The 26,305-nt window shown below is 38.6% G+C and overlaps 1 protein-coding gene across 1 annotated transcript in view; it reads left to right on the forward strand.

The window, feature by feature from the left end:
* Window positions 1-1,086: 1,086 nt before the first annotated feature.
* The window catches only part of rhpn2.S (rhophilin, Rho GTPase binding protein 2 S homeolog), a 44,244-nt gene continuing 19,025 nt past the window's right edge, over window positions 1,087-26,305 (forward strand). Inside the window, 4 exon segments of the mRNA NM_001092904.1 lie at window positions 1,087-1,286; window positions 17,607-17,719; window positions 19,926-20,054; window positions 21,403-21,478. Coding sequence (NP_001086373.1) covers window positions 1,218-1,286; window positions 17,607-17,719; window positions 19,926-20,054; window positions 21,403-21,478 — 387 coding nt within the window. The 5' untranslated portion in view covers window positions 1,087-1,217.

The raw sequence follows: 26,305 nt of genomic DNA on the forward strand, positions 1-26,305 counted from the left end.
AGTTACACCACTGACACTGCCCCAAATAATGCAAGTAGCATCAATTTGCCCTCCTTGTATTCTGCTTTCTGTTACCGGTAGCAACAGCCCAACACATTCTCTCTGTATCCCTTTATAATATACAACGGAGTTTAGTGATGTCATTTTTGTCATGACACTAAAACTTGTGTATTTTATAATAAATAACCATTTCCATTCAAGAGTAACATACCTCCCAACTGTCCTGTTTTCAGCGGGACAGTCCAGCTTTTGACAGCTCAACCTGCAGTCCCGGATTTGTACTGATATTTCCAGAGTTTCTATTTAATCTGCTGCATTGAACAGCCAGAAAAAGAAACAAAGATTCTAACTTAATTGGCTCTTGGCAGAGAGCCCAGAACACATACTTAAGATACATTTATAACCGTTTTAGATAAAAATGAAGACTCACAGCTTAAAGGGCAATTCACCTTCATTTGCAAAACTGTTATAGATTAAAACCATAGAAATGTGTTCAAACTTTCATAACCTGCCAAATTTTGGGCATGGTAATTAGGGGGTGTGGCCACAAAAATGGGCGTGGTCAAAACAGTTTTTTAAGAATTCTTTTTGTCCCTTTTTGTTTCCAAAATGTTAGGAGGTATGATTATATATACATATATCTATCTCAGTTACCCTACTTCATTTCTTGCAAAACACTGTGCCAAATATTGCAAGTTGTGGCCCCCTCAAACACTGGGGCCTCAAATAATTAAGCTGTGGGACTGTTTACCTCTAGTATGGTAACTTCATCTCGCCCTAAACAATTGACAGCACTAAGGAGATGAACATTCTCCAGGCAGGTACAGCTGCACTGCGTTATTTCCACCCTTAAAACAGCAGCCAGCCAGCACAGAATTGCACAGCAGGTAGCCTGGTGTCCAGGAAGTTGCAGCACTCACGTAACAACAACATCACTGAGCTACTGAGTTAAGGCAAGTTGCCCAGGGCGTGATTTCTATGGCAGAGTACAGTGGAAAGGGGCGTGTCCAAGCGCGCAGCCAGAAGGGACCCCGCCCAAGTCAGGCTGAATAGAGTTTAGCAGTGGAAGAAAGGAGCAGAGGGAGGGTGGATAGTACTCGCACAACTTCCTATCCCAGGCACCTGCTGCTCTGTCTATACGCTCATTGGCTGCTCCTCACGAGGAATTGGGGCACCTGCGCTGCTACAGGGGCATTTGGTACCATCCAGCTGGAAACATGACTGACGCTTTGCTGCCAGGCAGCCTGAATGGGAAAAGACTGTCGGAGCAGAACTACTTCAGAAAGGTAAGCGGCGGATTCTGGAACTTTTGAGTTGGAATGACGTAATGCGGCACTTGCTGTCGCCTCTACCGACTTACACCGCATTCCCGCTGTGCCTCGCTCTCAATCTTCCCAGTCACCAATCAAAATAGTCCCTGGTATTTCAGGTACACTACACAGAGGCCAAACAGCCCCCCCCCCCACCAGCCCAATTAATAGTGACTGTCTATGGCAACTTACAGCAGCCCCTCTGGCATTTGCCAGAACCCACAGGTTGCCAGTCCTGGCCTGTGTCTCTATAGGAGAAGGCGTGACATTTGCTCATAGTCGCCGCTCAGCCGTACCAGAATGGAGAATGTAAACCCCAAAATACACTGTTGACTAATAAAAAAACATTTAATAGCAATTTTCAGCGGTTTCAAAACTGTAGATGTAATTGCTTTTGAAAGCAGTATCTGTCCCCCGCTATCCTCCGCACTGGGGGTTCTGACTTCGAAACAAAACAGAAGCCAAAAAGAAGCCAATCGGTTAACAGCTGAGACAGCTGAGGTCTGCTTAATTGTTCCAAGAGCATTTTTTTTAGTTTATTTGGGGTTTATATGCTCTTTAGGGCTCTTACTCGCAGGCGTTTGAAGCTGCGTTTCGGTTTTATGCGTTCAGCGGCAGGGGAGTGCAGGAATAGACGCGCTGATTTCTTTTCAATGCGGCTGTACTATCACTGACGCATCTAAGCGACGAATGCAGGGAAAATGCAGCATGCTGCGTCCCAACCTGCGTTCAGCGCTTACATGCGCCGGTGGGAGTACAGCCGCATTGAAAAGAAATCAGCGCGTCTATTCCTGCATGCCCCTGCAGCTGAACGCATAAAACCGGAACGCAGGGGAGCGCAGCTTCAAACGCCCGTGAGTAAGGGCCCTTAAGAAGTTATGAACTGTCTCTGGAGCACCTTTTTAATAAACGTGTAACATTAGTTTATGTGTCAATTTCCAGCTTAACTTTTGTATAGTCCTGACGTCAGTCTTTGTGCGTAATCACGTATACGCTTGTGTTATGAAAGGTCACTGCATTTGACAGTGATCCAATGGATTTATAAATTAAAAGCTGAATTTAGCTGTAAACACCTAGTACACATGGTGACCGTGGACATTGTGTATTCAAAAGGCAAGTTGGTGCATGTGAAAACATTATGCCAGCGCTACATGAATAAAGGAGAGTGATACATAGAACCTTAAATATGTGCACCATTGCAGAGATTTGCTTTATACTGAGGTCTATTTCACTGCCTGGATACTTTTTTTTTTTTGTAGTTATTATTGCAAGCACACAAATATATATTTATAAAAGAACTTTATGGATCAGGATCTGGTCCATACATTTAGTCCGGACTGGAATTGTTTATTTATTTAGATTTTTCTAAATGGATGGAATGGAAGAGCAGATTCACATGATGCTTGGAAACAATGTAATGCATAGGTAAATGGTATTTGTATATGACACTTCTATAAATGCTGCTGGCAGTGTGTCCTTAAGCATTTTCTCCAGTTCTGTGCATTCTATCTGCCATATTTACATTGAATGTACACGCCTGCTATTAACTAAGAACAAGTGACCTTGAGGCACACAGAGTATTCAGAAGGGTCATACAGCTGTAATGGATTAGGTTTGTACATAGAATGCAAGCCCTTGAGAACACTAGGAAACGAGAATGCATTTGAGAATTAACCCTTTGTTTTTTTAGATGTCTCACCATATATCATTCTCTTCCCCCTGTGTAAGACTTTTTTTTTCCCCCCTACATCAGCACTGGTCCCATGTTTGCAGTTCCCAGCGCAGAATTAAATCTGTACACACCTGCACAGCACTGTGGAATGCATAAAACTGAACCCAAGAACAAACACAAGTTGAAACACCCATGGGTACAGAGCTATAGGGCCCTTACAAGCAATTGAAACACTGGCCATAAATCATGTCTTTTATCGACATGGCGATCTTGAGGATTGAGGACCATATCAACGTGCTAATGTGGTACTTGATCTGACAAGAAAATCAATCCTGCTTGATCATCATCTGGCCAATATTGCCAGATCCCGTCTGAACAGGCTGAATCTACTTCTTTCCCTTCGCTCACCATAGATCTGAATGCTCATTCAGACAGAATACAATTGAATAAATTAGCACATACATTCAGGTGCTCTTAAACCTGTTTCTCAATTGCACAGCAAATGCATGACATAAAACCTCACCACAATTCCAGTTACCCAAAGTAGACTAGTGGCACACAATGTGTTTTATCCACCAACTTGCAGAGGAAGTCATAATTCCCCTCTCCGCCTGTCACTGTTCCTATAGTTCATTAAAGTAACAGTAACACCAAAAATGTAAGTGTATCAAAATAATGAAAATATAACATACTGTTGCTCTGCACGGGTAAAACTGGCGTGTTTTCCTTTAGAAAGAGTATTATAGTTTATATAAACAAGCTGCTGTGTAGCCATGGGGGCAGCCATTGAAGCTGGAGAAAAGGCACAAGTTACACAGCAGATACCAGATAAAACACCATTGTATTGGACAGGGCTTATCTGTTAAGTGCTATGTAACCTGTGCCTTTTTTCCAGCTTGAATGGCTGCCCCCATGGCTACATTACTTAAAAACGGTTTAATTTTAATATGTTACTGTTCATTTAATGACAATAAGAGTGTATTGACTACTGCTGATCTCTGTACTGTAGGACAGTGGTCTTTAAAATCACTACTGTGCTATTACCCTTAAGGGGCCACTAATCTCCCCAAACTGCCGTCCCGCCGGCTAGAATGTAAATCGCCAGTGGGATGACACTCGGAGCACTTCATTTTGCCGAAGTCGCCCGAAATTGCCTCACAAGGAAACTTCGGGCGACTTCGGAAAACAAAGCTCTCCGAATGCCATCCCCCTTAGGTGAAGACGAAAGCATCGAAAGATATGTGGTTGCTATCGGTAAATACACTGATGCACCTATGTAAGTAAATCAGTAAGAAGAAATATTTATACACCAGGGTTTACATGGACTTTAAAACATGTTTGCAAGTATTATTATTATCATTATACTGTAGATAGCACTGACATATTCATTTTACATACACTTTATTTTTATATATCATTCACATCTGACACTGTAAGGTGTTTCCTAATCAAATGTGCTGTTGGTATTTTAACCTGGGTTGGCTTAAAGGGATACCCCTCATGGGAAAACATTTTTTTCCCAAAATTAATCAGTTAATAGTGCTGCTCCAGCAGAATTCTGCACTGAAATCCATTTCTCAAAAGAGCAAACAGATTTTTTTATATTCAATTTTGAAATCTGACATGGGGCTAGACATATTGTCAATTTCCCAGCTGCCCCAAGTCATGTGACTTGTGCTTTGATAAACTTTAATCACTCTTTACTGCTGTACTGCAAGTTGGAGTGATATCACCCCCTCCCTTTTCTCCCCCAGCAGCCAAACAAAAGAACAATGGGAAGGTAACCAGATAGCAGCTCCCTAACACAAGATAACAGCTGCCTGGAAGATCTAAGAACAACACTCAATAGTAAAAACCCATGTCCCACTGAGACACATTCAGTTACATTGAGAAGGAAAAACAGCAGCCTGCCAGAAAGCATTTCTCTCCTAAAGTGAAGGCACAAGTCACATGACATGGGGCAGCTGGGAAATTGACAAAATGTCTAGCCCCATGTCAGATTTCAAAATTTAATATAAAAAAAATCTGTTTGCTCTTTTGAGAAATGGATTTCAGTGCAGAATTCTGCTGGAGCAGCACTATTAACTGACCGTTTTGAAAAAAAATGTTTCCCCATGACAGTATCCCTTTAAGTCCTCATACACTGTTATTGAACTACAACTCCAAGAACCCCCTTAGGGCTGCCAGCCATTCTCTGCAGAATAATCCATGTATTGAAGTGTGTGTGTTTGGAACACAAAAACAATTGAAGTGTTTGCTTTTGGAACACAGAAAAATGACTTCAGCCTGCTCCTGTCTGATGACAGCAGAACACATTTCATTGGGTGACATGGTGACTTCTGTCAGTTATAGTTTTAATATTCCATTTGCTGTTATACAAACAAGGCAGCAACAACCATGGCAAACAGCTGGAGGTGCACAGATAAGCCACAAAAGGATCTATGTATTGTTAAACAGAAAAAAACCCTTCTCTCAGTCATATTTCTTCTTTCAGGATCTTACAATTCTGGTTTAACAAGTCTCTGGGTTCCTTTTTGACTGCTACAAGGTTTAACCCTCTTAGCTGCCTAGAAAAAGGAAACAATTAATATGCTGATTAAGAGGACCTTGAAAAACTCTGTAATATCCAAGGGCTTAGTCACTATAATTACTGTCCAGCAATCACAGTGTCATTAAATATCCCTTTACTGATGGGTTCAGTAAATGTTATAAATATGTTTTTTAATAGAAACTGCAATTGCCTAATCCTTGTAGTTCGTAAAAAACCACTGCCTATAAAATCTTTTATTGGGTATGATTGCAGATTATAAATTTAGTGCTGATGTTTTGAAAGCATATAAGACAAAACTCAAAATAATTGTTGTCTAGGCTAGCACTGAAATAGGAATTGAATGCATGAATGGGTTGTTTAACTGTGTCCTGGAAAAGTGTTTTTGTCTAGTGAAGCTCAAAAAGGCAGACATGGGAATGAGAGGATTTTCTTCTGCAGTCATGAAAGCCATTGTAAGGGAATTTAGTAAAAGTAAGAGATACCTAAACAATTCAATGTCTAGAAGCTATCTGCTTTTCTCCAAACACAACGATTCACCTGTCTAAACAAAACAAAGAACCTTAATGTGTTTATGCGGGTTATTCAAATACAATTTAACTTGTTACCTTTCCTGCTGTGATGCTGGCCTCCTAATCTCAGATTCTTAGTCTCTCAAATACTTCCCTGATAAAGACAAAGAAACAATGTGTGCACACTGTGACTTTTGTCAGAGGAAACATACCCTTGGTAAAAGGAGGCAGCTGAACCCAGGGAAGCCGTAATTTAATAATGTGGCACTATAGGTGGTTGTTTATCAAACACATCAACATAAACAAGGCCTGTGACTTGTGTAGAATATATTTTGTTGATTGGTTTCCTAGACTGTCGTTCAGAAATCTTAATAAAGTAAAATACGAGTGGACAATGCATGCATTTTGCAGCTCTTGTAGTTTAGGATTGATGCTATTGGTGGAGTTTGCATGTCTTTTACATTTCTATGGTTTTTACTGAAATTATCTTGTTCTTAAAGTGATATGGACATGTTCCTATAAAAAGCATAGGAACATGTTAGTATCAAGTATGGGCTGCACCCGGAATATTTTCCCTCAAAGCCGGTCCCCCAGCCCCGTGTACCTTTGCGCAGCTGACCACTCAGCTATTAACGGATCTTCTGCATTGCTTCTGTGGCGCTGAGCTTGGGGCGGAGCGATCCTTCCATAGGCTGAAGTCCTGTTTTGATTCATAATTAGCCTATGGAAGGATCGAGCTGCCCCCAGCGTCACTGAATCTGCACAGAGGGCCTTTTAACAGTGTCGGAGGGTCGGATCAGTGCAGGTTCGGGTCGGCTTTGAAGGAAAATATTCCGGGTGCAGCACATACTTGATACTGACACGTTCCTTTGATTTTTATAGGAACATGTCAGTATCACTTTAATAGATGTAATCCCATGTTCAGTGAATAGCTACAATGTTTCCATAGGAAATGCACGTATCCAAAATGTGTCCAAATGATTGCTTTTGAAATTAGGCCAAAGTAAGCAATTGCAGAAAATATGAGTGAGTACAGTTCAGTTGTTTGCACAAACCTGGACCAGCTGAGATTAAGGGTAAGGACACACAGGCAGATTCGGGGAGATCAGTCGCCCTGGCGACAAATCGCCTCTTCTTCGGGGCGACAATCTCCCCTAACTGCCTTCCCGTCGGCTATAATGAAAAATTGCCAGCGAGATGGCACTCGCGGCACTTCGTTTTCCGAAGTCGCCTGAAGTTTCCTCGAGAGCCAACCAGGGAAGGCAGTTCACGGAGATTGTCGCCCCGAAGAAGAGGGGATTTGTCGCCCATGTGTCGTTACCCTAATAAATCTGCGTTATTGAGTGTGTGGGATCTCTAATCAAGTATTTGAGTATTTGAGTGTCCAAGGCTAGTGCCACACTTGGCAGTCTTTCGGCTCAAGAGCAGACACTTGGAGGCACATTTATCAAAGGTTGAATTTCGAATTCATGTGGGTTTTTAAAAACGACCCTAAACTCCCATAAATTCAACCAATCAAAATTTATTAAATCTAATTTTTCAAACTCTGATGAATTAAAGCGACCAAAAACTCGAATTAAATTTAAAATTCGGCAGGTTTTAGATGGCGAATAGTCGAATCCGAGTTCTTAAAGGGCCAGAGTACGATACATCTTAAATCGAATTCAAATTTTTCGAAAAACTCAAATCTAATTTGAATAACCCCCTATTTGAATTTGACAGTTTTGACCAGAAAATTTTTTGAAAATTTGAATTTTCAATTGGACCCTTGATAAATCTGCCCCATGGTGTGGATTTAAATATAACACTTCCAGTCAAATTTCCAGATGGGAAAAAAAAAATCACATTCTGCTCTGGTAAATAAGGCAAAACTAGCATCTGTGCTATAGTTTTGGAGCTTTTTGATGCCTTTTTATATGAAGAATATTTTCTTAAGTTTACAGCAATGGTGCTGAATGAGTAGTAACTGTGCCATAGTATGCCACTGTTAGCTACATTTACTAATTTGTGAAATAACAGCAACGCTTATGTGCAAAACTGATGTGGAAATAAATACAATACAATACAAAGGAGTGACATTAAATAAACAGATGCTGTATGACAGGGTTCTGTCATGCTCATTTCTATTGTCTTTTGCTAGAATCATTATAATACACAAAATTGACTGGCCAAATAATGTAAAAATGCTATACAGTCTTTGGTTTGCTATAGGAAGGAGCATCCTAGTTCAGTTTACTGCAGGCTGAGAATCAGCCCAGTATGACCATAGCCTTATCGTAAATTCATGGTGTAATTTGTTTTTGGCATATTTAATATTTGAAAAGGGCATAACTAGAGAAAACAGAAGGTCACAGAAGGTGCAGAGGTATATATAATATAGAATTGTATATATAATATACAATTCTGTTTCATTTATCCATTCCTTATTACATTAGAGAACCACAGAAACTGAAGAGGAAGTACAGCTCCTATTGCAGTTCATTTACAGTTGAATTATGAACTACTTTGCAACTACTCAGCAATTTAAATTTTCAAGCATATCTGATCATTTGCAATTCAATGGTATTACAGAAAGATCACCCCTACATCCTGGCATGCTTATGCACATGGCTTGGCAGTATGATCTTAATCTGCCAAACTGGCCAATTAAATCTGGGTATGTATTGTAAATTTAGGACCAATCAGAAGGCTATGGTTGAGAAATAAGAATAATTGTTGGAGAAAGGCAGCATGCTTCAGTCAAGAAAAATATACAGTATAATGTAAGGATCACATTATATAGAACAGGAGTTCCCAACCGTTTTTACCCATGAACAACATTTTTAATCAACTAAAACTTGCATCCGAGCCTGGAATTCAAAAATAAGAACCTGCTTTGAGGCCACTGGGAGCAACATCCAAGTGGTTGGAGAGCAACATGTTACTCACAAGCCGTTGGTTGGGGATCATTGATATAGACTTTAAGGAAAAACAGTTTTTCATAATTGTTCTAGAATACATTAGACTTTATTAACCCTTATTAACAGATGAATAATCTCATGTGTGTGTGTAAAATTCATACTGACTCTAAACCCCGACAAAGTGACTGACCTCAAAACATTATGGATCTGCTGTTTGTTTCAGGGTCAATCAACTTGCATTCTTCTGCAGTTGTTGAACTGGGGAGCTAGTGGTTTAGTTTCCCTTCTGCATAAAAAAAATATATTGTGCAAAAGTTATAATTCTGAGCCAGTTCTGAACATCCGGCCTAAAAGATTGGTTGGAATACAGTGAAACCTAAATTTTTAGGTTTTTCCCTCATTTTACACAATTTTTGTGGTCCCACCAATATATAATGCATGAATGAATTCCCAGATTTTCCAAATATTTTTTCTGGTTCCGATGAAAAAACATAATGTATACTGTAGTGTATTTAGTTTTATGCCCTGTTGCAGGGTTACAAAGATGCAGTGGCTATCAATTTGTGCGCAATGTAATGTCTCTTGTATTGTGAAGGACCATCATGAAGGTTCTGTTCTGCAAGAAAAGATTAGTTAAGCGAGGACATACATCTTTTTATTCAAAATGAAAGCAACCTTTTTATATTATTCAACAAACTCAGCCCAAGGTATAGAACAAAGGCACATAAGACACGTATCCAAACACACCTGTCGTTTTAATTAACACAAATAGATGTCCAGTTAATCACTGACTGTCCTTCTGCTGAACCAATCTGTTGATTATAAACCACTGGTTCTATAATTCAAACAAATAGTAAATGTTGTTAAACCCATTCTGAACTTTACACACCTGTTATAATAAAAAACTCATCATCATTTTTAAATGAATTTATAGGACCAAATAAATGGTTTGATTGACTCTTTCACCCACTAATAAATATACATTTCAGTTTGATTTCCTAACATTTTAGTTATTGCTAAGGTAAATTGAAGGACATTCTCAATTTTTGGAATCACCCTGTCATTTTGTTTTTGTTAAAAGGGGATATTAGCTGCTATGCCTTACCCTTAAGCGTAAGGGCACATATGGAGATTCGGGGAGATTTAGTCGCCGTGCAACTAATTGCCTCTTTTTTGGGGCGACTAATCTCCCTGAACTGCTTCCCCGTGTCTTCCAAAAATCTTCTTCGGAAATCGAAGCAACGCAAGTGTATTGGCGCAGGTGTTTTTTGATTGAAGCAGGCTGAAGACACCGGGAAGCAGTTTGGGGAGATTAGTCGCCCCAAAGAGGCGATTAGTCGATTGGTGACTAAATCTCCCAGAATCTCCAGGTGTGCAAAATTTAACATATTTACTAAATTTTATACGGGGTAAAGCCACAAAAAATATGCATCAGAAAACCATGTATGTGTAGAAGGTAGATATACAGACAGATTAAATATGTGGAATCTTCCTCAAAGCTATAAACATCATAAATATAAACGGTGGTAGTTGCAGGGTACCTCTGCACCAGTAGACAAACTAGAGCCAAATTTGTAACAGGAAGCAGAATAAAAGTGGAAGTTTAAAGAGTTTCTTTGGATGCAAAAATTTGCCGGACCGCAACTGTATTTTTCATTGTTAATGATCCCTAATGTCTTCATTCAGTTGACTGATTCAGCTAGCAGCCGGACAGAAATAAAATGATCCTATTTGTCATTTGTAGATGGACTAAGAGTAATAAAATAAATTCTTCATGGTTAATTATTTTCCGTTGATTGACAGGCGCTAACACTATGTTATGTCAACTTCCATGTACAAGTCTTCCAGAAAGACAAAGTATACCAATGAACCTATATACTGTATATCATAATTTTCACAGTCACTGGTTCATTGAACATAAATGTAGCTCCATTCCAAAGTGCTGATGTCTTTAGATAAGAAGGGTGTTCCTGCATTCCTCAGAGGCTCCAGTCAGCTGGGATGTTAAAATATGTGAGAGCACTAGTGATGTAATCAATGCATCACTCTTGGGAGATAACTAAAACCTGGTATGGCATATCTAATGAATTCAAGTTTCACGTTTCATTTTTTTTTTTTGCTTTTGAAACAACATTTATTGATTATATTGGCTGCCTGAGATTGTACTTTATGCAACTTATTCATCAGACACTAGGTACAGCAGTTTTAACTTGCAACATCGATGAAATGCTTAAAGGAACAGTAACACTCAATTAGAAAGCATTTTAAAGTAATGAAAATATCATGTAGTGTTGCCCTGCACTGGTAAAACTGATGTGTTTGCTTCAGAAACACTTCTATAGTTTATATAAACAAGCTGCTGAGTACCAATGGCGGAAATAGTGGATAACAGATAACATTATGTTCTACAGAGCTTATCTGCTGTGTAACCTGAACCTTTCTCCTTTGAATAGCTGCCCCCATAGCAACACAGCAGCTTATTTATATAAAGTATATTTGTTACTGAAGCAAACACAGCAGTTTCACCAGTGCCGGGCAACACTGCATTATATTTTTATTTCTTTAAACCTATTTCATTTTTTGATGTTACTGGTACTTTAATGCTGGAATACTCCATTGCTGACAGAGAATCATGAGACTGAAGTTTACCTAAACATATCTGAACAAACCAAAAACCTTCTGGAAAAATGTCAGAGGACAGACAAGACAATATCCGATCACTCGGGTAAAATGATGCGTTTCTGCTCTGGAGCTGGATGGCTTAAATCTGGCTGCCATCATGAAATCATGAGATTACCAAGGAATTCTGGAGTGCAATAATAAACCCAGTGTGTTCCAATATTGAAAGATGGGTCTTTCTCTGTTGCAGATACGCAGCACAAAGACCCCAAAAAGTGTGGAAGCATAAAGATGGAAATAAGTTTGGCCACAGCTATATACAAGGTGTGAAATGCATGGCCTTTTTCTTAGTCCAATATAAACAGTTGAGGTTTGTCTAGCTACTAAAGATGCATACTATAATATATACTGCAGTGGGAGCAATATATTTTTAAAAAGATGCGAAAGCTTTCTTTATTCTCTGTTTAGATTGGTCTAAAGACCATATTATAATGGTTTTTTTTTTGCAGACACACCTTGTCTTTGCTGCTGACACACCTTGCAGATTCTTTCTTGGAATAAAGCTCAGGTGTTCTGTCCTCTTCCTAGAACATTCAATTTGGTAAAGCTGTTGTGGCATTTGTATTCTTCTGTACTAGGCATACTTATCCCTTCAAGAAGCCATTCAATAACCTGTATAGATAACAAATTACACTTTCACTCCTCCCATATTAGTTTCATAGCCTGCAAGTGATAGTGATATTTGCATACAAATACAGTGTGATACAGTCAGTGGATTTGCATGTATGTGGAATACTTTTCCTCCCCTGGAAATTATTTTACAGTTTCTTCTCAGACTCTGAAGTAAATTACTGGAGAGATTACCAATGCCTGTTCTATTTTCAGGGTTGTGATGTCTATGAGACAAAACTACGAGAAACAGTTATTACCATCAGTTTAGAATAAAATAAAAAGCTTGTTTTTTATCTGAGTAACCAGTTAATATCTGCGTAGTATTAGCAATAGCTAAGAGGAAATGCAGATCACCATACTCTTAGGCTGGCCATAGATGTTGAGATTTTTAAAAGATCCGATCGTCATTGTGAGACCATGATTATCTCGGAACGAGATTGTCCATCAAGTAAAAAGACCAATTTGCCAGGAAAACAAAGGGTAGCTGCCTGCTTGGCCCTGCAAACATAGATCGATTGCACTGGATAGATTTTTTAACCTGGCTGATCAATTTTCTGACAGATGTCGGCCGAAAAATCGTAAGATGTTCAATCGTTCGAATCCCACTAACCACACAATAATTTCGAAGGATTGATTGGACTTCACTAAAATTGGTCGTTCGGAAAGAGAAATCTTTATCGTCGATGGGGACCTTTACACCTTGTTAGCATTTCCAAAGGACATTACTCAAACCTCATTTATAATATGAAAGCTTTATTAAATTAATTCACCTGCCATTTCAGCATTTGCTCATACAAAGTAGTGTTAGCTGGATGTGAATAAACAAACATATTCATTTATGCAATTACAGTACATTATTTTGTAGGTGTAGCAGCCGAACAGTTATGAACATACATTCATTAATATGCAGAAGTAAGGAAAATCATTTTTCTTGATGTAATATTGTTAGTTAATGGAAAATTAAAGTATAAAATACATTATGGCAAGATATGCCATAGATTCAGCATCCCTACACTAGTTATCCTTTACTTCAAAGTTGAGTGCAGAATCATCCCCTTCTTTGATCTTGTTAGACCATCTTGGGTGTGCTATTGACTCTACACATGCTCAGTGTTCTGTGCTGTTAAGAAAAGCTTACGTTGTGTTGAAAAATAGCAAAAACAGTGTGGTTACATTGCTGATAATATCTGATGGCAGAGGATTTTTTTCCCTAAAGAATGCAGATCCAAAAATCACTGATTTGCATTCTGCTGTAAAATTTGAATCTGATTAAATTTCAAATAAGACTTGTATCGTGATTTATATACTATGTATTTTTTATTTTTTATTTTTTTTTTGTTAAAAAAAAATGTTTTTTTCAAATCACTGAAAAACACAGAAAGTGCAGAGACAACGTTAATCTAAGTGATGTAGCATTTCCATACTATTAATGACAGCAGACAAAATAAAAACATAGACACATTCAAGAATTTAACCTGATTACATATCGAGTTCAGTTCTGAGCATTTTACATTTAACACAGTTTACAAAGAATAGAGCTACAATAAAAAAAGAAAAAAAACTTGATTTTTGTTACAGTACAACTTTGTTCATTTGGCTAATAAAAAAAAAACCAAGACTGAAAAAACATTTTTCTTGTGTGCCCGTAATACTTTGATAACATAATGATAGCAGTATGATATCAAGAATAACAGTGAACGTGTAAAAAGAATAATATTGTACTTTTACCAAGGATAAGAGTTACATAGTTATAAGAAAAACTATTTCGCTATATGTTTAATGGGATGCAGATTTTATTTTTTTCAAAGAGCTTGTTTATAAACAAACAAAAAGTTAACTGCTATGGGCTGAAATTAGATCGCTAGCTCTTCTTGCAGCAACACTGAATTTACATGTTTGCTTTGAAAATACATTTTTTTTTTTTTTTTTAAAGATTTTATTTTTGCTTTTAACAGACAGGTAGATAGAAACAACAAAGAAGAACCATCACATTTAAATGAAGGCAAGACTAGAAAATTTCATGTGCAATGACAATACAAATATGCAATAGAGCCTCGTCAGTGCAGCACAGTGGGCGCTTAGTAGAACCGTTACAAACTGAGGGGTTATTGATTTGTACTAAGGGCTATAGATCTCCCCAGCAGGACTAGATCGCCAGATCCGTCGAGTTCGCCTCCAACCACGGGGCCCAGACCTTCTCGAACTTCTGCGGGCACCCTCTTCCCTCATATGTGAGCTTGAACAAGGGCAGTATTTTGTTAATCATGTTTCTCCAAGCCTGAAGTGTGGGAGGTTGGGCCGCCATCCATTTCATCATCAACAGTTTCTTTGCATAAAATAGTAGTATTCTGAGCAGTGACCTGGTTTTGTTCAGGGGCAGGAGGTCATCCACTATTCCAAGGAGACAAACTTCCGGGGTACAGGGGCCGTGGAATGATAATTCGTCTGCTAGATATTGCACTACATCGTTCCAATATTTGGTAATCTGTGGACAAGTCCAGGTCATATGCAGGAAGGCCGCCTCCCCCCTCCCACACTTGGATATACTATGTATTTTTAGTTATTCCTGCAGTCAGGTAACTGGCCACAGCACGTGAATTAGCAGAAAAAAATATGGGGTGTTAATGGGGGCATACTGCTTTACTGCTAAAGGGTTGTGGTGTTTGGCTGTTACCAATTTGATCCCTTCAGATCAAGTCAGCAGCTTATCCAACAGTGTATATCCACCAACCAATATTTTTCACAAAATTGTCCCTCTCCCAACTGGCCTCCATAAGAATTTGTTATGGTCGAATTGTTGGCCTAGGGTCAAATGATTGAATCAGCCTAACTTAGCCTAGCATGTAGGTGGCCAGATTGGACAAGGATCTGTTTATTTGGCAACCTCTTAATGTGTGTGGCCAGCTTAAAATATATGTTGTAAAATGTTTAGACTAAGGGGCAGATGTATCAAGGGTCGAATATGGAGGGTTGATTAACCCTCCATATTCGACTGCCGAATTAAAATCCTTCGACTTCGAATATCGAAGTCGAAGGATTTTGCGCAATTCGCAATTGCGCAATTCGTTTGATGCGATTAAATCCTTCGCATCAAACGATTCAAAGGATTTTAATCCATCGATCGAAGGATTATCCTTCGATCAGAAAATTGTAAGCAAGCCTATGGGGACCTTCCCCATAGACTAACATTAGCCTCAGTAGGTTTTAGGTGGCGAACTAGGGGGTCGAAGACATTTTTAAAGAGACAGTACTTAAAATCGTTCGATTCGAGGTCGAAGTAGCCAAAAAAAACATTCGAAATTCGAACTATTTTTCCTCTATTCCTTCACTCGAACTTAGTGAATGGGCCCCTAATTGTTTCTTAAGCTTTAGTTCTTCTTTGTGTCCTGTTTTTTCTGATATGAAAACTACATTTGCAACATACATCTTTTGGAATTCTAAAAATATTGTATGGATGTGTATAATATAATTTAACAATAGGTGAATACAGGGTTGTGTATAGGGATGCACCAAATCTAGGATTTGGTTCGGGATTCGGCCAGGATTCGGCATTTTTAAGCTGGATTTGGATTTGGCCAGATCCTTGTGTCTGGCTGAACCGAATCCTAATTTGCATATGTAATATGCAAAGAATATTTCCTTTCCTGTCCCTAATTTGCATATGCAAATTAGGATTCGGTATTCAGCCGAATCTTTCACCAAGGATTCGGCGATTCTGCCGAACCCCAAATAGTGGATTTGGTGCATCCCTAGTTGTGTATGTGCAAAACATGCAAATGAAGATTGATTGAGAGTAAAGTCTCTTAAAGCTGACTCTAGGCTTGGCATATGACCAAAGAGAAACTTCATGCTTCATGAGAAACTTTACTGTTTATTTTGTTATGAAGCATGGAAAAGGGCAGTAGTAGAGCCCTTTGTGATTGCAGCCAAAAGTCTAAATGGCCTTATAGATAAAGCCAATGTTATTGAGAAGATCCAGCTAGCTACTGTAGGCTGTTTACGGATGGTTTGATACCATAAATGTATCTAATTTTCACTTACTGTTAAATGAGAAGGAACGTCTATTTTTTCTTGGGGGTGCCAAAAGTTAGGTACCCCCAAGTGATTGTATTTACTTACTTGACCAGTGAGGTAACTACTGGGGATGCAATTGCACCTGGGCTCATACCCCCATGAAGCCTGGCACAAGGATGGTGGAGGGAAGGGGCTGGCATGCATGTAGGCGCGTGCATGTCCGCAGGGTTGAAGGTAGCTATGCGGAGCATCCTGCACACAGACCTGCACAACTTTAGTAGTGCCACAGATCAGAACGTACCTTTCTTACACTTTGCATTTTCAAGGAAAACACCATGAACCAAGTTTTGCTGAAAAAATCTATCTGAATCTTTTGGTTTAGGATTATGCTAAATTTGTTTTTAGGTCCTATTATGCTAAATGTGTTTTGGGTGACATTTGCACCCATGTGGCTTACACATGCTGATTTATATATGTTGCACACAGGGTGTATTCTCCGTAAGTGTTTTGCAGGAAAACACACATTTTCAGACTGACAATAATAAGAGGTGAATTACATTCAAGTAAATGGTAGTCTGTATGTACACCTTCAGGAGATTCTTCACTGCCTGAGAAGCACTAATGGAGACAACGCCCAATGGGCCATGGGCCTAATGGACATCTAAAGTAGGGTGCACCGAATCCATTATTTTGGATTCGGCTGAATCCCCGAATCCTTGGTGAAAGATTCGACCGAATACTGAACCGAATCGGAATCCTAATTTGCATATGCAAATTAGGGGCAGTAAAGGAAAGAGTGGAAAAATTCTTTTTTGTGATGTAAAGTCACGTGATTTCACTACCCGCCCCTTATTTACATATGAAAATTAGGATTCGGATTCAGTTCGGCCAGACACAAGGATTCGGCCGAATCCTGCTGAAAAAGGCAGAATCCTGGCCAAATCCCGAACAGAATCCTGGATTCCGTGCATCCCTAATCTCAAGTCCAAAAAAATTTAATACCAGGAGTTGAATGTACCATAGTTAAATTTATGCTTTTTCTCAGACCAATGTTACTTGTGGAGATATTTTTAGCTCCTAGAGCACCTATTACCCTCTGGCAACATACTGTAACTCCACCTGCCATGCTTCTACACCACAGTTGCATTGTTTGAGGTGGTAATCTTGGCTATCATGGTGAACTATTTTTAAAAGTAGGGGGACCAGTTCGTTCCACCCCATTATCTTCGAATGAATGGGTGCTATTGTATTCATGCAGAGGCAGATTGTTATAGCCTGTACCCTTACACTTCCACGCAGTACACCTTACTGATGTCAAATTTGTTTTATCTAACAAACAGTTTTTTTTATCTTCTTTAGGGTAAATCCATTGCTCAGACTGGCCGCAGTAAACTGCAGAATCAAAGGGCCAGCTTAAACCAGCAGATCCTGAAAGCAATGCGCATGAGAGTTGGGGCTGAAAACCTTTTACGGTACGTTTCAACCATTTAATTTCCTTAATGTGAAGAGCTACAAAATGCAGGCTTTGTTCTGCCCTGCTTGGGTAAATCTGGTTCCCAGAGCAAAGTTCCCAACAGTTGCAGCTGCCTAATGAACACAACGAGATAGCACTTGTAGTGTCAGGTCAGGCTTGGGTTACTCTCCCCTCTTGGACACAATATTGTGTAATGATGCAGTTTCTCTAATAATGTAAGAGTATCACTGAGATCTTCTGTTGTTTTACAGAGGGTCAAAGGGAAAGTGTAGCCAGTGTTTTAGAATTTTCTGTGAATAGCAATGTTTACATGGAAGCAACAGAAATGTTTATGTTGATAAAAACATTACGCAATTTTGTCTTAATTAGTGTTCTGTAAAAAAAAAAAATAAACCCATTATTTAATGAGCTATGGCTGGTTAACAATTTTCACAGCAAACCATGCAGAAGTTATTGTGAATAACTTAAACCTAAAAATGACAGGATGGGATAATAAGATATCTTTATAGGAATGCCTCTGATTTCCTGTAGACAGGTCATTTCTGCATTTTCCTGTGTTTATAGTAGCAGCAGTGGATGTGACAAGCAAATCAAATTCGTTCATTTTACCACACACACAGGACAGATGCATGAAGGACTGGGCTTTTCCCAGGCTTTTGAAAAATGACACGGGAGCCATAAGCTTTGCAATTTTTTTAAGTCCTGCTTTACACCTTTAATGAAGCAGCTATTGATAAGTCTGGTTAGCAATATTGTGACTGGACTGTTGGCACAGCTATGGCACACTGCACAGGGTTTCTTATGTTTTTTCCAATTGCAATGTTCAAAATATTCCTAGGAACAGTAACACCAAAAAATGAAAGTGTTTTAAAGTGATGGATATATAATGTACTGTTGTCCAAATGGTATGTAGACTACTATAGTTTATATAAACAATTTGCTGTGTAGCCATGTGGGCAGCCATTCCAGCACGATATATAATAGATAACAGATATGTTCTGAAGGATTCCATTGTATGCTAGAGAGCTTATCTATGATCTGCTTTGTGACCTGTGCCTTTTCTCCTTTTTCCCAGCTTAAATGGCTGCCCCCGTGGCTAAACAAAAGCTTGTGTATATAAACTATAATAGCCTTTCTGAAGCAAACACAACAGTTTTATCAGTGCAAGCAACAGTACATCATATTTTTATTACTTTAAACTCTTTCATTTTTTGGTGTTACTGTTCCTTTAATGTGGTTGAGTATTTTCACAGCTAATGCACTTAGTGCTATAACTTTTACATAGGGGCTTGCATATTGCTGTGTAACAATTATTGAAAGCAGCATTTTGAAGTGTACTATTCACTAACCTCTATCTCATCTTCTGACTCACTACACATATACATATAAATATGCATCCAGCGCTATACTCGGTGTCCACTAGTTAATCCCTTATCCATAATGCTAATTCCCGGTATCTTGATAATGTCTTTAAAACTTCTTAAAGCCTTTCAGTCCCTTGCTCACAGTTCACAATCTGTGGTCCAGGTGCATCCAGCCCTGGACCAAACACTATAACCTTGGAGCGGTTTAACTCCCCACACAAGCAGGTTCTATATCTTAAAGTCTTACCCGGTACGCGTTGTGACCCAGGTGCTGCTGCCCTGAGTCCGTCACTAAGAGGAACGCTATCACTGCATGCACCAATTGTAATGGTGGCGCACTCCAGGACCCTTTCGGAAGAATCACTCGTTTTCTGGTTACACGTAAAAAAAAGTTTCTTCATTCATACATCTTGATCCACTGAATACGCAGCGTCTGAGGTCTTGACACGTTTCGTTCGTTCCTCAGTGACCTCTCATCGTCTGCCCTCAACTAAAAAGAACATAAATTTAAACTGCATAATATCAGCAACATGTGGCATTACTAATGGCCATAACAGTTTAGAATTTGTTCACACACGAATAGTACTGATCACAGAGCAAAAGCACAGGCACTGTACTTCTCAACCAAGTTTTCTGAACAATGAAAAAACAATTGTGTTTGTCTGCAAGGTCTCTTCCCATGTAGATATATTGGTTTTTGAAAGTCATAAACCAGAGGCCCAATGATTTCTACAGGGTAACACAAATATTTAAAAAAATCTTATAATGTTGCTGGGATAAACAAGCTCAGGTTCATGTTTAGAACTTCAGCAATGATTGATTTCTTTTTCTTTTCTCCAGGGCAACGTCAAACAATAAAATTCGAGAGCAGGTGCTTTTAGAGCTCAGCTTTGTGAATTCCAACCTTCAGCGTCTCAAGGAGGAGTTAGAACGACTCAATATATCAGTGGAAGTGTACCAGCACACCGAGTAAGCCTTTCTTATTATTTTATGGCAGTTTGTTTGCTCTTCCTCACAGATGATGATAAGATTAAGAAATACCTCAAATATTTTATGAGGACATGACTGAGGTCCTTTATGAGGAAACAAATTCTAAAGTCCTGATTACTGTTGTTGGTTTATATATGTTTTTGGAATCTTGATGACGATATTGTAGATCAAGGTCATTACTACTAAAGTTATTGGCACATTTGACTTGCATGGCCAACATTTTCTCCTGCGACAAAACATACAGGAATAGTTTCAAATTGATTCTCATTAAAAATAACAGGAAGTCATTTGAGACTATTCCCGTCCAATAGTCTCAAAGAATATGGGAACCCTTCCTACAATATGCTACCTTGAATGCAGTTGTACTCTCCGTTCCACTTAAATACATTATATTGCCATACCAGACGGAAGGGGTCAGCGCACCTGCAACCAGCAGAAATTAAAATTATCACACACATTATAAGGAACCCAATTTTCTGAATTATTTCCCCCACCCACCCACTCAACCTTCCCTTTCCCATCCCTGATATGACAATTGTACTTTCTTGATAGTGGTTATCGCTTATAGCATGAACACAAGAGGGCTAATTTACAACCCTGTGGGATGCAAATGCAAGAACACTAAGGGGTTCAAGAGCCTTCTGTCTACTCCCTGACTTGTATATGTGAATGAAGCGCAAGAAGGGGGTGCTAGGGGAAGACGTCTACATGTTTCCCCCTACCTGCCACTTTAGAATCGATAGTGCCTTACACAGGCTGCACTCAATTCTAGGTGTAGTTTGCAGGCCTTTGCACTGTAGAACGCTGTATAGCCCTGCAGCTATCGCACAATACTCATGCTATGTGGGGCATTGTGAATGTTCTCTAATATCTGTTCTTGTCATCATCCTATTGATCTTACATTATGAACACAATGTTTATACCTCTTTCAACTTGAAAAAATAAAATAAAAAGCATAATTAAAAAAAAAACAATAATGACAAGTAGTGAAATCAATGCCTAGGGTAAGTGGTGTTTGATCAGGATGCTACAACTTTACAATTCTATAGCTCTGATTTTATTTTTTCCCAAAGGCTGTATACACACGTAAGAATAGCTTAAATGCATTGACTCATTTTCTGCCTGGTGGTGTAATTTTGTCCCTGAATTGTAATATACAGATACATTAACTTATAGAGCGCAGTTCACATTTAGTAAAGTATACTCATTTTAGATATAAAGATTGTCCCATTATACAAGTTTTCCAGTTAAGTGTCTACTGAAACTGTTTCTCTGAGACAGATCCTCATTATGTGCTGCAATCCATTATTTCTTTTTTGTTTTCTAGGCAAGACTCCAACATTCCATTGATCCCATTAGGGCTCAAGGAGACAAAAGATGTCGATTTCACAACTGCATTCAAGGTAACATAAGATATTTACTTTTTCAAATAAAGAAAATTACTTAAAAGGGCAACATATATGTTCAATATATACAGTATGACTTACATTGAACATTCATGTTGCTTGTTATTAATTATATACTAATTTATTAGTATATATAATTTATTATATAATTTATTATATTTTTTATATTTATATTTTTTGTTTCTTGTACTAAACATACATCACAGTGTATTCTAATACAACTTTCACTTTATTTTTGACTTGGAACAAGTAATTTGATTAGCTTACCATTCCGACTTAAACATGCTTCCTCTTATATTTAAGCTCTGTATTTCTCCCATGGGTTATGTTAATGGAAAAATAAAACAATCACCCATTTTAGACAACTTAGAAGCATCCAAATCCTTCAGAGGAGCCAAGTTATTTGAAGGACGAATTACCATTTTAAGCCTAAAAGTGCCACCTAATGTGAGTTGGTTTGTTATCAGGTCTTTGACTGGGCCATGGTAGAACATTCATCTATTTGTTCTTGAGCTACTCCAGTGTTGCTTTGTATTTAGGATTATTGTTCTTCTAAAAGATTACTGTTTGCCCCTACTCAGTTTTTTGGTGGACTGAAACAAGTTCCAGTATGTCTATGTCTCATGTACTATCTAAGTTGCCTAATCTCTGCTGTTGGAAAGCAGCCCTATAGCATGATACTAATTTGATGGGCAAAGTTTAAAGCAATATATGTGGTAGAGTCCTTTGCAGAACCAATTTGTTAAACAAGATCCGCAACCCGCATACTTACCTGCTTGGACCCGATACCCGACACGCAAGTACCTTATCTGCAACCCAATCCACGACCCGCTGACCATCAAGAAACAGGAAGTGCTGTAATTGTAAACTGGAAGTGACATCATTAGAAGTAGGCGTGATCAGAAAAAAAGGAGTAAAACTCGCTTTTAAAAAGACCCGCAACCTGCAAACCCGATGAACCACGTCTATACCCGCTCCCGAAACTTCTACCTGCAACCTGCAGGGCACCGCAGGTTTTTGCAGGTAAACCGCGGGTACCCGACCTGCTGCAGGACTCTAATATGTGGTACAAAGTCTTATTCTTGCATGACCTCAAAACCTTTTCACAACAAGGTCACTGCCCTTTAAAGGCAAACCTTACTAGGTTTATTTTTTAACAATAGCATTGTTTGTGGAACACTCTTGACATGATTTACTGATACGTAGAGTAAAACATAATGGTGGTAGCTTCATCTTGTGGGGCTGCTTATAATCAACACATTGGGCAAAAGGAAAATATGGATAGTGCAAAATACAGGTTAATGCATACTGCAGTCTGTTTTACTTTGCTAAATGATTGAACCATGCACACAACTGCATATTTCAGCATCTTTTTTGGCCAAAAACAAGGCCAAAATAACACTGGTGGCTCAAGGACATGAATGTGACCCAGTCAATGACCTATGTTCTGTCCAGTTGAGAAAGCCTGGTACTATTTTAAAGCTGAGTTGAAGAACAACCTAGAGCAAATCTGCTCAACTAAACAGTGTGCAAACTTGTATAAACAGTACTTACCCAAAAATACCTAAAGCTGTTATTTCTGCAAAAGGTATCTCTATAAAATAAAGTGTGGGGAATGAATACATAGGCAACCAACATATTCCAAATATTTTTTTAATTTTCTTAAAGGGGTTGTTCAACTTCCAACACTTCGTTTTTTTAATTTCTGTTGATTTCAGATTGTTCACCAGAAATAAAGACTTTTTTCAATTATTTTCTATTTTTTTTATTTCCAACCGTTTTTCTAATAATAATTCTAAAAGGTAAATGTTTCACCTTCTGAAGCAGCTCTGTGAGGGGGGGGTCACCGACCCTGTAAACTGTTCCAAACTGCTACATTAAGTTGATACATTTCTTATGTTTGTCCCTCCTGAGCAGAATCCCTGAGTTTCATTAAGGGCAGAGACACCCGCTCATATTTGATAAATTGCCTCTTCTTCGGGGCAACTAATCTCCCCGAACTGCCACCCTGCTGGCTAGAATCTTCATTTTCCGAAGTCAGTGTAACTTTGGGCGACTTTGGAAAGCGAAGCACAACGATTGCCGTCCCACCTGCGATTTACATTCTAGCCAGCGGGAGGCAGTTTGGGGAGATTAGTCGCCCTGAAGAAGAGGAGATTTGTCACGGGGCGACATCTCCCCAAATGTGATACTGCTGAGAAATGGATCAATTAAATGTAGCAAATTATAAGAATTGTTACAACTAAATGTAACAGTTCAGAATCCATACCTGGATTACTAAACTGCCTGACTGAAACGCCAGAGACATGAACGTTAAAATTTACCCTTCAATTTTGGAAAAACGATAAATACAAAATGGAAAGCAAGTAAAAAAAAAAAAGGATTTATTTCTGGTAAACAATCTGAAAACAACTAAACTGAAAACGTGTTTGGAAGCTGAACAACCCCTTTAACAATATTTTCATAACATAAAACTGAAAAACGAATGGCTCTGTATGCCATTAAATGTTTTATGGTATTTTGAGTGATAAGAATCCTAGTAAATAGTTTTGTATACTGCATGACCTTTTATGATTCTGCAGGTTATCATGTATACTATACACATCAACATATTGTTTAGGTGATAAGGAGTTTAAATTTAGGAGCCATGGATAAGCTCTAATTTTAGAAGAGTTAATACTTGGCGGCTATAGCTAGTTATTTTACTATACTAATTAACCAACACGTCAAGAAGTAGTCATTGCACAACATATATTTGTCATAATAAGATGCAAGTGCAAAGTGCAGCATTTAACATTAAGTCGCTGTTCCACCCTCTGTAATAAAGAGAAACTACTAGGTTGGCTTTGAAATAAGCATGATGCATTTCCTTCTTGGCCCTCTATTACTTGGCTCTGTATTACTGCTAACCAGAGGATTTAAAGAAGCATTAGAGCAAGATAAATGAGTTATCCTTAAACAGCAAATATTTCCACCCAAAAACTAGAAATAAGGCTAATTTTACTGGGAAAAATATTCTGTACATCAAGGCTTTCTTAAAGGGATACTGTAATGATTTTTATGGTGTAGTTTTTATTTCTAAAATACATTAACACTGCAAATAATTCACTCTACCGTATAAAATTTTTATTCCTGAACCTATATTTTTTAGTTGTAATATTGGCATGTAGGCAGCCATCTCAGGTCATCTTGCCTGGTCATATGCTTTCAGAAAGAGCCAGCACTTCAGAATGGAACTGCTTTCAGGCAGGCTATTGTTTCTCCAACTCTAGTGTAACTGATGGAGTCGCAGTGGAGCTATTGAGTAATAATTATTCTCATATGTACCAAGGAGCTGTTATCTTGTGTCAAGTAGCTGTTATCTGGTAACCTTCTCATTGTTCTTTGTTAGGCTGCTGGGGGGAAAAGGGAGGGGGTGATATCACTCCAACTTGCAGTACAGCAGAAAACAGTGGCTGAAGTTTATCAGATCAATATACAGTCATATGAAAAAGTTTGGGAAACTCTCTCAGCCTACATAATAATTTTAACAATATAGGAGCGGCATATGGGGAGAATTGTGAGAATGGTTACAGACAACCCAAAGATCACCTCCAAAGACCTGCAAGAACATCTTGCTGCAGATGTTGTATCTGTACATCATTCTACAATTCAGCGCAATTTGCACAAAGAACATCTGTATGGCAGGGTGATGAGAAAGATGGCCTTTCTGCACTCACGCCACAAACAGTCAATTGTATGCAAAAGCTCATTTAGACAAGCCACAGTCATTTTGGAACAAAGTGCTTTGTATTGATGAGACAAGAATTGAGTTATTTGGTCATAAAAAAACCCGCTTTGCATGGCGGAAGAAGAACACCGCATTCCAAGAAAAACACCTGCTACCTACTATCAAATTTGGAGGAGGTTCCATCATGCTGTGGGGCTGTGTGGCTAGTTCAGGGACTGGGGCTCTTGTTAAAGTCGAGGGTCAGATGAATTCAACCCAATATCAACAAATTCTTCAGGATAATGTTCAAGCATCAGTCACAAAGTTGAAGTTACGCAGGGGTTGGATATTCCAACAAGACAATGACCCTAAACAGACTTCGAAATCTACAAAGACATTTATGCAGAGGGAGAAGTACAATATTCTTGAATGGCCGTCACAGTCCTCCGGCTTGATTATCATCGAAAATCTATGGGATGATTTGAAGCAGGCTGTCCATGCTCAGCAGCCATCAAATTGAACTAAAATGGAGAGATTTTGAATGGACAAATGGTCAAAAATATCGCCATCCAGAATCCAGACACTCATCAAAAGCCATAGGTCTAGAGGCTGTTACATTTGCATAAGGAGGCTTAACTAAGTATTGATGTAATATCTCTGTTGGGGTGCCCAAATTGATGCACCGGTCTAATTTTTGTTATGATGCATATTGCATATTTTCTGTTAATCCAATAAACTTTGTCACTGCTGAAATACTACTGTTTCTATAAGGCATGTTATATATTAAAAGGAAATTGCTACTTTGAAAAGCTCAGCCAATGATAAACAAAACTCCAAAGAATTAAGAGGGGGTTCCCAAACTTTTTTTTTCATATGACTGTACTTGGATAATACAAGTAGTTATCATAAGACTTTTTTTTAGCTTTCAGTCTAATGCTTAGCAAGGTAATCAAGTTTATGCAAAGTACTTTTATCTGCAACATATTCTCTTCCTGTTCTGCTGGACCAGCACTGTTAACGGATACAATTTGGAAAAAACATGTTTTCCCGTGACAGAATCCCTTTTTTTACACCTCTAGTACAATGTGATAAATTCTGTGATCAGTGCAGTTGTG

The sequence above is a fragment of the Xenopus laevis genome, chromosome 4S, assembly GCF_017654675.1.
Source record: "Xenopus laevis strain J_2021 chromosome 4S, Xenopus_laevis_v10.1, whole genome shotgun sequence".
Taxonomy (NCBI): Eukaryota; Metazoa; Chordata; class Amphibia; order Anura; family Pipidae; genus Xenopus; species Xenopus laevis.